Here is a 13902-nt window from a genome sequence, read left to right as displayed (position 1 = left end):
CCGTTCCCTACTTCCCGCAACACCCATGTGTGACATCATCCAGTCCGAGAGAGCAAAAGAGCGAGAGAGAGAGAGAGAGAGAGAGAGAGAGAGAGAGAGAGAGAGAGAGAGAGAGAGAGAGAGAGAGAGAGAGAGAGAATGTGGAGGTATTCAGTAGAGCTGTGTCACTGTGTCACTGTGGTGTATGTGTGCGCGTGCATGTCCATCAATGTGTGTGCGTGTGCATGTGTGTGCACGCACCTGGGCACCATCCTGTGTGTGTGTTCTGAGTGTGTCACGGATAGACTAGGACCGTATGTTGCCCTGAATATACAGACTGTTACCACGGAAACGCATGGAAGGTAAAAGCATGACGTCTGCCATCCTGTTTATGTATTCAATTAAAGTATTGCTGCAGTTCAACTATATAATTTTTGTGAAAATACCACCATTGCATCCTGTACTTATCTGCAGTAAACAGAACAATTATGGATCATTATTTCTAATAATGTTGTGTGAGAACTATGGGTGCAGTTTGTGTTTAGAAGTATTTGCAGGTTATTCCAGGAAGTATGAATGACATTAAATGAATGTTTAGATACAATCATAAAAGTTACTGGAGTATGAATGATCAAAATCTCAAATAAGTTCGATTTTAATAATTAAATAATAGGATTTGCATAATAACAAATAAACAATCAGGATGAGGATATCTCTGACCAGAGCATGAGACACAAGTGGGTGAACTTGTATCAGGGTCTCTAAGTCAAGTGTTTGAAGGCCAGGTGTCGGTTTAATCGCAGGTACACAGACAGGTGTGCCCTACCCAAGGCCTCACTCCATGTCCAGGGTGTCCTTTTGCCTCGTGTGACAGGTGCTTGCATGATAAAAACAGTACACTTCAAAACAACATCACACACACACACACACATCCACCAACGTCCACCAATCCCACGGCCTCCGTGCCAACGCCAGTGGAGCGCTCTCTAGGATTGGCCAATAGGGACCAAGAGCTGCTATCCTCAGGATATCCTGTCTCCTTTTCCTAGCGGGCGGCTTTCCAGGAAATAATTTGTGTGTGTGCGTGTGTGCGTGTGTTTCACAAGTTGACCATGTATTTGGTGAAAAAAAGACTTCCCATTTCCATTGTCATCACGGGAACACTGGGAAACACAAGAAGGTCACCAACTCTAATGAGACATTAGAGCACCAACTCTAATGATGCAGTAGAGCACCGACTCTAAGGAAACAGTAGAGCACTGACTCTAATGAGACATTAGAGCACCAACTCTAATGAGACATTAGAGCACCAACTCTAATGAGACATTAGAGCACCAACTCTAATGAGACATTAGAGCACCAACTCTAATGAAACAGTAGACCACAAACTAGAATGAAACAGTAGAGCACCAACTCTAATGAAACAGTAGAGCACCAACTCTAATGATGCAGTAGAGCACCAACTCAAATGAAACAGTAGAGCACCAAATCTAATGATGCAGTAGAGCACAAACTATAATGATGCAGTAGAGCACTGACTCTAATGAAACAGAGCACCAACTGTAATGATGCAGTAGAGCACCGATTATAATGAAACAGTAGAGCACCAACTATAATGAAACAGAGCACCAACTCTAATGATGCAGTAGAGCACAAACTCTAATGAAACAGTAGAGCACCAAATCTAATGATGCAGTAGAGCACAAACTATAATGATGCAGTAGAGCACTGACTCTAATGAAACAGAGCACCAACTGTAATGATGCAGTAGAGCACCGATTATAATGAAACAGTAGAGCACAAATACGTAACAGTAGAGCCCACAAACTATAAACAGTAAAGCACCAACTCCTATGACACAGGAGAGCAGGTAGGTGAGGTGGTGGTCAGGATGGGTGTCTGTGGGTGAGGTGGTGGTGGTATGCGTGGGTGCATGTAGGTGAGGTGGTGGTGGTGGTGAGGGTGGCTGTAGGGTGGGTGGGGGGGTAGGAGGAGGCCCAGGGGTCGGAGAGCATCTGAAGGCAGCGTGTCGGGCAGCAGCAGAACCAGCAGGGTGGATTCCACACATTCCTGGCCCACAAAGGCAGGATGTGTGCAGCCGGGCCAGGGAAACACCAGACACTGCTGGGATGGGGAGGGGGGGGGGGGGTGGGCAGGGTGGCCCTGGTGGGGGGAAAGAGGGTGGGTGTGAGGGGTTGGTCGGGGGGGGTGTGGGTGTGGTTCCACCTATGGGCAGCCTTGAAACCAGCTCCTCGGCTCTGCGCCAGCCATTGTCGTGTTTTTTTTGTTATTTTCAGCAAAGCAGCAAACATTTCCAAAACATGTGGAGGTTGGTGGTCATCGGCAATCCATCCTGTCACCACTCACACACACACAGGGGCCCATACACACACACAGACAGACAGACAAACACTGAAACACAGCGCATTACAAGTCCATACACAAACAGACAAATACACACGTGGGTCAAGATAGTCACTTCATTGCCGTGTTTGTCTACCTTAAAAGGTACTGGGTTCAATCCTGTAGGCATGTCCCAGATGCTCCTAACCCCTACCGGCTCCGGTTGCTCAGGTCTCAAGGTTTCCAAAAAGGTTTTCATCATTTCAACCTATTTTCCGATGTTTTGGGTTTAAGGGCCTAATCTGGACTACAATTTGTCTAGTATTGAGAGACCACATTGTTATCCAACATTGTTATCCTTGAGGCAATAGTGCCCTGTCAATGTAGGTCCTCTAAATTGGCTTGCATTTCTCTCCGGAGACAAATTATATATTATTATATTCTGACATTATGGAGAAGATCCCTACAGAATAACAGCGTTACCTTGTAGCAATATTCGTTTTTTTTACTCTGTAGTAACAGTGTTACTGCAGAGGTTTTTTTTTTTTATCGATCACGGAGAAGTCTCGCTCAAGGAGAAGTCTCGCTCTGAAATCGTATTGTTTTATTTGCCATTGGCAAACATTGACTCAATACTGGACCAGTTTCATGACTGGTCTGCATTAGCCCCTTAGATCAAAAATTTATCGGGAAATAGGGTCCAGGTTGAAGAGTCTTCCTTTAATGGCTTGGGTCTGTAAGTAGCTTTGGATAACAGCTTCTGCTAAATATAAATGCAGTGAAAGTAACATTAGCACTAGGTGTAATCTGGTTTCAATCAGGCTACCAGCCGCCTGGCATCATGTGAACTGGGGACCTAATCTCCCAGCAGGGTAAACAGGAAGTGTGTGCGCAGTGTACAGGAAGCGGTTGTCACGCCTGCATCAACCACTGATTCCAGAACAGACACAACAAGGCCATAGAAAAATCTAATAATGGGAATATAGTGTCTGTCAAAGTTTACATTAGTCACTCACATACCAGACAGGCTGAATAACAGACTAACAGTGACAAAGTTTGGAACATCTCTGTCTTGTGTGGCTGTAACACACACTCAGGCATGTTGACATGGGCACGCACACACAGATACGCACACATGCACACATGGGCACGCACACAAACCGAATTCACCGCATTCCTCATGCCGGTGTTGTCCAAAACTCCTGGTACACTCATGCCATACCTCACTCCTAAAGCATCTTGGGATGGGAGAGAGAGATAGGAATTGGGGGGAGGGGAGCGGGGTTAACCTTTGACCTGCTGACGAAGAGAAGGGCAGAGCGGTGTGGGTCTCTTCTGCATTCCCCTCAATAAGAAGAACCATTTCATTTAGCCTGGCGCAAGCCCAGCGCTCAACCGCATTCCACCAGCAGCTCGACTAATAGGAGTGATGACAGGGGGTCGGGGGTAGGGAGGGTGGTGGCGCTGGTGGTGCTGGTAGACCTCTTTAGTTACAGCCCATAGCCACTAATAACCTGGCTATTGTTGTTGTTGCGGGCACTGACAGGTGTGCACCGCCGCAGGTACACACCTCCCCCTCGCCCCACCTCCCCCTCCACCCCTTGCTGCCGGAGGAGCAGGTCTTCCATAACCCACCGGAGAAGCCGATATGCAAGAGGAACACCTGGCACACCAGGGCGGGGGTTGTGGTACGTTGTGCGTTGACACACCATTGTGGGCTGTACAGAGTGGTGATAGGTTGCGTGTTCTGTTACACATATTGAGGTATCAAATACCTCAAATACCTCAAATACCGCAAAAATAAATCGAACTACTGTCAGTTCAACGTAGTGTTCGGTATTTGGCAGCTGTCAGACGAGACAAGCAGATGCGGCTCGCATTAGCCCCGGTGAACCAAACAGCAGAACAGTTAGTATTTGTGTTGAACTACATGATTAATGTGCCGATAGAACTCCTACAAATATATATTTTAGCTTCTACAGAATTAGGAAGACAAAAAAAAGTATTGTATTCAATAAAGTCAAAACGTTGCCATCATGCTGTTGCCATGTCCCTGTAGCGAGGTGAAATGACTTCAGGTCTGAGCGTTTCATATTAAAGAGAGGAATAAACAAACTAGCATTTCAAAGGGACTTTAGTGTGGAGGCAGCCGCTGACAGAGAAAGTCCTGTTTGGCGGTTGGGGAAAGGGGGCGGGGCCATGGAAAGGGGGCGTGGCCAGGGTGGCAAAGCTACACAGCCATGCCTGTGATTCAGGAGGGGAAAATGTTATCGCAGTCGAGCCGTAAACAGAAATACTTTCCAGGCTCCCTTGCAGTAAACCAGAGGGACACAAACAGACATAAAGCTCACTGTATCGTAAGCCTTCAGAAAATACCCAACAACTCGGGCAAGGGAGCCGGACAGTTGGACTGGATTATTATGGGAGATGTTGTAGGACTACATGAGGGAACGAAAGAGCGCTGAAAACCTTTAACCAAACGACTGCATAAAAACCCTGAAACCATTCACGTTTAACCCATTTCCTTTAGCAAACCAAGCAAGGTCATATATTTGTTCAGTAGCAATGTTGAATGCACAAACAGCAAAGCCGATGACAAATATTCCGTGTTTTGCCGTCTAATTTTAGCAGGGCCGGTTTGCTCTGATACTCAACTTGTTTGAGGTCATTTATTCAAAGGGCCTTTCAAGCCATCGAGAGGCCGTTGTAAATGCCCCGGAGGTGGAAAAACCAAAATAGATTGAGGTGGAATGAAATGGCCAAGCTAGACAATTAGCTTTAATGTGGAGAAATTACAACAAGCAAGAATAGCAGATACGCTATAACCACCAGATGTGGTGGTTTATCCTCCCCTTTTCCCCGGTCCTGCCCCATAAGCATCAAAGGTCTACGGTGTCTCGTTAGCTAAATGTGTGACACCTGTGCTAGCTACTCATTCTGGGTCACCTGTGTTCCATGTATCCGTGTAACTCCCTCGTTCTGCCCCCTGTTTGTGGACTCGTCTTGTTTTTGCTTGTCGTTTTATTCTGTATGATTGTATTTTGGGATACAAGTTAACTTCTTCTAAGCGTTGAATCGGTCTTCCAAAAACCATAACCACGCCTTCCCACTAATGGTCACCACAATGACCACCAAACCACCAGTGGAGGCAAAGTTTAACTTCAGACAAAGGTTAGTCATTTTGTTTGATTTTACTATTTTTTATCCCAATGCCCTCCTGTCAAAAGCTTCTGAATAATTCCTTACACAGTGCGTCACTCTCCCCCTGGGGATCACAGTGATTTTGTGTGAATGATGGTGACAGTCACCTTTGCCCAAACACAGAACCCGTGTCTGTGCACAGCTCTTCGTGTCCTCCCCCACCCGGGAGGACTCTGCTGTCGTGACACCTGCTGCTCCGAAGGAAAACAAGATGGACGACTGAAAGCTTGCTCTTGGCTCGTTATATCTTGGCTGCGATATGCTAAATGTTAACAGTTGATGTCCTCCTTTAGGAGGCTGAGGCTACTTGAATAGCAGTTTTTTTCCCCTTCTGGTCAGCCAGACCATATATTACTTATTCACGAAAAGCACAATATCCCATCAGGGTTTTCTTGGGAAGAGACGCAGTGATATGAAGTGTTAAATTAATCAAAAACATGGCTTATGTAGATATACATAAGCCATTTAAACAATGTGTGAGGCACCATTTTACCATTGTCGTAATCTAATTATTGTGTTACTATGTCACAACCCATAGGGTTCTTTGCTTCCCCAATGACTCGTTGGGAGGTTTTTCTTGCCACTGAACAGTCGGTTGGTTCTGCAAGACATTTATGGACATAGTCCTGTGAAGTTGAACAAGGTATTGTAATAAACGTAAGTCATCGTAAGAGGGCTAGACAAGCCGTTGATGATGCTGTGCTGCACAACTTCATTATCAGGCTGAATCTTTTCATTTGCCAGTTGTTGCCAGACCAAGCATGAGCACTGATTCATCTAGAAGAAGACTGTGGGGTAAGGGTCTTGTCTGAGGCGAGACTGCATGGTAGCGGGGAAGGGAGTGTGACCTCTGATGGGATCACTAAGAGTCGTAGTGAACCTGGTGCATCTCAGCAAACTTCACCACTTGTCTTGTTATGCGTCTCCCCACTCCTGTGAAGAGAAACAAAATGATCAATCAGACCAATAATATAATCCAATGTTTCCTTGAGCATAGACTTGATACTTTCAATGAGGATATCCAATATCACCTCAGAGTACAACCTCCTGGACATTTACTTTAAAGCCCAAGATCCAATTGACCTTTTCAGAATCACTTCCCCCGCTTCTTCAATCATAGAGCACTGATTAGTCTTTATTTGTTACTATTTATGGAGCATATTTATTCGGCTCACCTGGTTGTCTTGACAGCGTTGCCCTCAAGATGCCACACGGGGGAGGGGGTGAAGATGGAGAGTTCAACCTCCTCTCTCTGTGGACTGGGTCTCCAGTTAAACACTGAAGAGATGATGGGGAGATATCAGGCGACATCAGGGAACATTATGATCTTCAAAATTTCAGGCAGAGATTTGATACTCACGCGAGGAGCCTGTTTTGTTTGCGTGAATGAATACGGTCTGGATTCATAGGCCAGGATACGAGGACCTGCTGATGCATACACCACTCATTATCTCTCTCCATTTCTGGTCAGCTTCTACTGCCAAACTGTCCCTTTTGAAAAGCAGGTACACCAATATCCATTTGCTTCTCCTCAATCGAGATCTACCTCTCGTCTTTATTCAAGTCAGTGTGTGATGCGTGTGGGGCAATATATCTTCAAGTACCTACCGACCTATATCCCACCATACATTATCTGCTGCCTTTATGCTAATGCCGTGTCTCGAGGGACCGGATTTACATACATGAGAAGGTGCAATGTAGCAAACTTGTCAGAGTGGTCAATCACTGAAATCGCTCACTCAATGACAACACTCTCAAAAAACAGGGGACAATCCCTGGATTAAACCTGGCTGCTTTGAAACATCTGGAGGTACCATTACAATTTGTGATCTCATTCTAGTTTTACCAGTGATTTGGCGGCAGTACTTGCCTATGGAAAGAGGGATCTCGGAGCGGGAAGATGGGGCTTTCTCTGCAATGGTACGCAGCCCTGATGCAAACCGTTGTCCTAAGGACAGCCACCTTTCCTGGGCAGGACAGGCAGGTGGGAGGTGCCCCCTTCTCCTTCTCCTCCACAGGTATGTCTGTCTCCTCAGGCCGTCCAAGTCCACCCTCTCCACGTTGCACTGATCTCCCAGCATGCAACACCCCGCGCCCAGTGGGATGGAAACAGATTTATGAGACCTCCCTTACCGACCAATCATAACAACATTTCACAAGTTTTGAAAGCACACAAAATCAGACCAGAGCTCATAAACGGTAAATAGACCGGATTGATACGATGCCTTATTTTTTCACCTCACGTAAATTAATAGGGGGAATTTTAGGCGTTCATTAGGAACTGCCACTCCTGGCGGTTCACATTCACATATTGACGGCAGTGGTGTCGAGCATGTGGTGTCGAGCATGACAGGAAACACCTCTTCGGGAGCAGCTTGGGCTAGATGTCATGCCCAAGGAAACATTGGCATCCAGCCAGCCAGGGGAGATCTAAGGAGGGAACTAGCAGGCGTCTTCTTTCCCCCCCAGACCTAGCACTCGTCAAAAGCTTGCATAAGCCCATCATTAGCATCATCGTCACAGCTAGACTAAAGGGCTGATTATGGTTCCACGTCGCCCCAACGCAAGGGGGTTTACGGACCAATTATATCCTTGCGGACCCTCCTTGCGTCCACCGCAAGGGTGTGACGTGCACCTCCCAAAAAGAATTACTTTCTGTCGAGGCGACACAGCAGCAAGGGCAGTGATTGGTCGGCTCACAAAAACCCGATGCAGAACCAAAAAAGGTTTACGACTACGTCGAAGCATCTGCGCGGTCCTTGCATTGACGTGGAATCATAGTCAGCACTTTAGCCTGTAGTAAGGTGACTCGTAGAGTGAGCACAGTGCTAGAATAAACCCACCATTGGTGTGAGCGCTAGCATTGACCTAGAGCTAGTGTAAGCACAAAGCTAGGGTTAGCCCACAGCTAGCATCAGATCAGTCCTCAGAAGTCCGAGACAACTGGTCCAAGTCATTTTGTGGGATTTAATATTCAGATATTTCAGACACGGATAACAGGGGTTACCGCAAGCAACACCCCACTGGGAAAGAAATAAGATTATCCTTCTTTTCTAGTGATGCGTCCATACCTAAACCTCATCTGCTGGTCCTAGCCACACAGAATCACATCAACGATCTCTGTTGAATTCATTTGTCTACAACTTTTGCTAGGAAAGAAGTTAGTGTGCCATGAGTTTCTCATAAGAAATGTTGGTGTGCCTTAGCGTGAACAGTCCTAGACCAAGCAGTGGTAATAAACCTTGTAAATACTATTTTGGCGGGCAACAAAGAGGGAGAAAGCGCTTTGTTGACTTGCAGCTGTAAAGCTGCGGCCTGGGTGTTTGAGGTGTGCAACAGCACTCAGCGTTAAAAGGCCAGTGACGCTCACACGGATGGGAAAATGAGCATCCATGTTGCTGCGTGGAATTCCTTTGTATTCCCTCTCGCGTTTTTTCTCAAGAAAATACTGAATAAAAGCACTTTTTGACCGACGGCAAATTAACCAAATCAACATCTGTTAAATTAAACTAACCAGGATGTTTAGTGTGGTTTTTCAGCATCTCTTACAGTAACTCAAGAGTGAACTGAAGTTAAATGAGAGGATTTAATTGGATTGTGCAAAAGAGGCAACTGAGGAGAGCATTTTTCTGGCTCCTATAATTGGGGCCTATTTCAACTATGTGAGTTAGTTTTGTGTCATTTAGTCTTTAACTTGTTCATTCAGACAGGGCTGGACTGGAGTGTGAATCAACATTACAGTGTGTTTCCCTCTTTAGGGGAAGAGGGTAGTGGTCAGGTAGAAAGAATTGTTCCAAATTACTCAGTCTGTCCTGTACATTATGTAATGTATGTTTAACTGTGCCCGTCAGGGTGCTTAAGGTGACGTGGCAGGAGTCAGACAGAACTTTGAGACCTAATCAAGCAACAACAAAGGCTTTTTATAACAATTTATTTGAAACCTTTTGCTTGAATGATTGTCTTTTATTATCTTTATTGATTGTCCTTTAAATTGCTTTAAAATGTGATTCCTGTCTTTGTGTTTGAAGGGCTCTATTATTAACTTGCATGTATGTCTCCCAAGTTAAAATGGTGCGAGTCTGATGCTTCACGACCCTTCATATCTTATTCAACTGGAAGCTCTGATACCTCGTCCTTCTGGGTGGTTGTTTATTATGTCTGAGATGTAGAAGAGGGGGCTCGGAGACCACCGTTCGACTGTCGGGGGGAAGGGGAAGGAAGTGGTGTCCACGGAGGGAGGAGGAGGAGGAGGAGGAGGAGGAGGAGGAAGGGTTGTCCCCTGGTCTGGGGCGGCCCGGGTCAACGTCTGGATCTGATCCGGTGAGGACCAGGAGTTCTTCCGGGCGTTCATGGAGGCTCACTGTCTTCTTCTTCCTCTTCTCCTCCTGTTTGCTTTCCTGCAGCGAGGGGGTCGCGGGGTGACGTCAGAGGTGAGGGTGCTTCTGGGTTTTAAAGGCTTGTTTTGTCTCGGGAGGAAGCGTGTGTTTACCTTCTTTATAGATGGGTTCAGCTCGGCGGGAGGAAACCACGTCAGCTCCTTGATGGAAACTCTGGGAGGTTTTTCTCTACGGTAAAAAGGAAACCTCATGAAAAAAACTAAATAAATACAATTAAAAAGCGGCTGGCGACTGAGAGAAATGTGTGGGAAATTCCCAGTCGAAGTGTTCTAGGTACGACCCCCCAATGTGTGCAGTCTACCTGGCATCCTCGGGCAAGACGTCCTAGGCCAGCCTGCGCCTTAATGAAATGCATCTAAATACACTTTGCTAAAAGCCTCCATAACTAGAGTAGATAGAAATGTGTGTCCCTGGACCCCAGCGCTGAAACCCATTTTAAGGCCCCTACCTGTGTAGGTTCTGAGGGACATAGGTGCGGCTAGGCATCCAGGTAAGGGTCGGACCAGAAGGCAGGCTAGGAACCAGGCTGATCTGGGCTGTGCCCAGCTGGAATACAAGATAGATAGATAATAGTAAGAATAGAAAATAAGAAATCGAAAGCAAAAAAAAAAAAAAAAAAAGTAGAAAGCTAAATAATAATAAACTAAAAAAATATAGAACAATTTTGCATCCACACAACAATGTACGCACAATTTAAAATAGACTCAAATGCTAGTATTTTCAGATAACACGAATATACGGTCCACTTCAAAAGATTGGGCATCTATGAACACCACGTAATGTTCCTGACCCTACCGTAACCCCAGCCATTCGTTTCGTTGTCTCGTTGGTCAAATGTGTGTCACCTTTATTGCTGCCTCATTCTGTTGGCCTGTGTTCCTTATCATTTAACATCCCAAACTACTAGTAAGTGTTTGTCTGTTCCCTTGGTTTCTTCCGTGTTGTTTTCGGTGTGTGTCTTGGATCCTGGACCTCTTCCGTTTTACTTTCAGGTGTTTTAATCCCTGAGATGGGGGGTTCTCCCCGACCCACTCTTTGACAATTTCCCCCGGATAACAAGACAGTGTGTATCTTATTAAAGCTGTAGATGAAGAAGGAATCAGCGGCTGTATTTAGTCTTGTTTCCCCCTGGGTTCATTACAGTAGCTAAATGCCTTGATTAGCTTATCATCGCACCTTGAGCCGCCTTGGACCAGTACTCCCCTGAAGAGGACTGAGGGGGCCGGAGACAGGAACATGGGTCCGAACGGGTCTCTCACTGGAAAACAAGAGTGAGTTAGGGGGCAGGGTAGGGTGGTGGGCAACTGAAGGTACCAGGTTAGATTACCCAACGTCTGCTATACCTGTGACCATCCCTCACCAAGATGTTGTAGCCCCTAATAAACACAAAAGAACTCTAAACAATTAGCTGTAAACATCTGTTATATAATATCAGTTATGTTAGTATAAACATATTCGTTTTTTTAAATGGGTGCTATAACAGAGTTATACTGGACCTTTAGGGGACCAGGAAGTATGGAGAACTAATATGTAGACCTTTTTGAATCCACCCCTCCTTCCTTCTGGAGGCCAGCCACCTCTGTAACCATGGAGATGGAGACCTCGGGGACCACCGGTTCCCCGGCCCACTCGGACACATCGACCACACTCAGGGTCGCCACACTGTCCTCTGAAATGAAACTGACTATTCATTATGCTTATCATCTTCATCGTCACAATGATAATGTTCTACCATGTAAGGTAAGAATAGTAAACATTGAACGAGACAAAAACGTTGTACTTCATTAGGGTTGGGAGTAAGAACGCACGCACGCACGCAGGGCCGGCGCTGGCCGTTTCGGAGCCCTAGGCGACTCGAAATCAACTTGCGCCCTGGACAGGTCTTGCGAGCGGGGGGGGGGGGGGGGGGGGGGGGGGGGGGGGGGGGGGGTGCTACGCTGACGGTTCGGGCCGCCCTGACAATTGCTCCCGCGCCCCCTCGCTTCTCCGTTCGCGTCGTATATTTTAATTGATATATTTTTTAATTAAGGGCGCCACCAGAGGGCGCCCCCAACGCATTTGTCGCCCTAGGCGGTCGCCTAGCTCGCCTATGCCGATCGCCGGCCCTGCACGCACGCACACACACACACACACACACACACCTGTAGTTTGCTTTTTAAAAATGTAAAAGCCGCTATGTAAACCTTAAGGCAATATACAATTCTAGAGGTTGTGTCTCATAATCAGAATCCTGCCCAACCAATCACAAACATGTCAAGACATAAATATGATTAACAAAATCCCTTTGTAGTTACGAGCGCCGTTTGAGCCCCCCCAACAGGTGTAAGTTTTAAAATGCATCGTCATAGGCCCTACTTGCCTTCCAAACATTCCTTTATTTCCCTGTGGGAGAGCGGCGCCACCACGCGTCGCACCGGGCCTCTCCGGACGCGCCGCTCGCGCTCCCAGCAGCAGGGGTGCGCGCACTCTGAGCGGAAACAGTGCGCCTCGTCCACATGCGCCATACTCTGCGCGCAAAGGATGACCGCAGACAGTCGATGCTTTGGTTTAGTTCAGCTTTGATATAACAATGTAGATAGTGGCAGCTGCGTTCAGCAACTTATTTTGACCATTCGCTTTCAGATATGCTGTTATGTTATTTAGTAGGCCTACAATTGAGAAGGCTCCAGCTGCAGGCTTGGGCGTTTCCGTCATGACACAAGATCGCCAATTAGGCGTTCCTGGATGCGTTCTATCGACCAATCATGAAGTGTTTCGAAAGGAATACTGGGTTTCGCAAGAAATACTGCGAAGCATAGTCGCAAGGCATACTATGGTATCCGTAGCCGGAGAGCCTGTCAGAGACCCTCTCCGTAGGTTACCTGCCATCCAATATTTTTTAACTATCTATTTATCTATCTCTAACAAAATCATTTCCGGAATCCCTTCTCCGGTTGGACTTTGCACCTTATTTAGGCCTACTTTGTAGGCTAAATTGTTTACTTTCCACATAAAAGATCAATAAAACTCCAAATAAGATTTGAAAAGCTTTGGAAATTTATTTACAACACTGTTTACATGGTTTGCAGTCAACATATAAGATCAATTGGTCGGCGAATTGCATTGCGTATCCGACATCCTGACGGATGTTGACCGCGATTGTCTCCCGCCGTAGCCCGCGGCGGTGCATGGGGCCTTGCGGCGGTGGGGCCTTGCGGCGGTGGTGCCTTCCGGCGGCTGTTCCTCGGCAGCGGGGCTCCGGCGGGAGACAATCGCGGGCAACTACCCCTTTCTCCTCCATGTCGCAGCTCATGTACTTCAGGGAGTCAAAGCCAAAGTTCCTTTCCCCCAATTCCTTCTCAACCATGGCTGAGATAACCCCCACTTAGAGTATGAGACGATGAGAAATGTGAATGCTCGAGTCGAGGGGTCTCCGAGTCGGATTAAGGAGTCGGAGGAGTATACTTTAACATTTTAATACAGTTCAAAAAGAAAGGCGACGAAGATGGGGGCGTTCAAGTCTGGGGAAACGAGAACTCCTATCACAGGAGAACGCCCGTTTGTTTCCGCAGTGGGATGATATTGCTGCAACTAGAAGTAGCCTACAAAAGATGGGTCGTAACTAAGCATTGTACAGCGTATTTAGTGGCGACACCTACCTTAAATGTCATGTTAAAGTTGAGGGCCAATTGTTGGCTGCGATGTTAAACCAACTTTTAGCTAAATAAATCTGCTCTGGGTTGGCTGACTTCAATTTGAAGTGATTCAAACATACGGTTTCAACAGTCGTTGCTAGGCAACATGCACACTTTGGGACGGCTTTTGTCTCCCCCTGCTGTTAAAAATGTATACATTTGTTTAAGGTGATGTTCAGCAATACACGGACATTTCAATACATTCCTAAATCAAAATGTTAAATATATTTCATAAATATGATAAAAATAAATAAAAAGGCGATTACAATAAATTCCTTTGTTTCATTAAGGTGTTTCATGGTGAAAAT

The 13902-nt window shown here is 46.3% G+C and overlaps 1 protein-coding gene across 1 annotated transcript; it reads right to left on the bottom strand.

The window, feature by feature from the left end:
* Nucleotides 1-9503: 9503 nt before the first annotated feature.
* Nucleotides 9504-13828, bottom strand: LOC130384137 (uncharacterized). Its single transcript, XM_056592202.1, has 6 exons — nucleotides 13559-13828; nucleotides 11457-11589; nucleotides 11097-11178; nucleotides 10369-10466; nucleotides 10013-10088; nucleotides 9504-9920 (listed from the first exon to the last, which is right to left on the bottom strand). Exons 2-6 carry the CDS (start codon nucleotides 11507-11509, stop codon nucleotides 9621-9623), a joined length of 609 nt encoding a protein of 202 aa, XP_056448177.1. The 5' UTR covers nucleotides 11510-11589; nucleotides 13559-13828; the 3' UTR covers nucleotides 9504-9620.
* Nucleotides 13829-13902: the final 74 nt, after the last annotated feature.

This window comes from Gadus chalcogrammus, chromosome 6, assembly GCF_026213295.1.
Source record: "Gadus chalcogrammus isolate NIFS_2021 chromosome 6, NIFS_Gcha_1.0, whole genome shotgun sequence".
Lineage (NCBI taxonomy): Eukaryota > Metazoa > Chordata > Actinopteri > Gadiformes > Gadidae > Gadus > Gadus chalcogrammus.
Note: the sequence above shows the minus strand (reverse complement) of the source record. Positions and strands in the feature narration are given on the sequence as shown.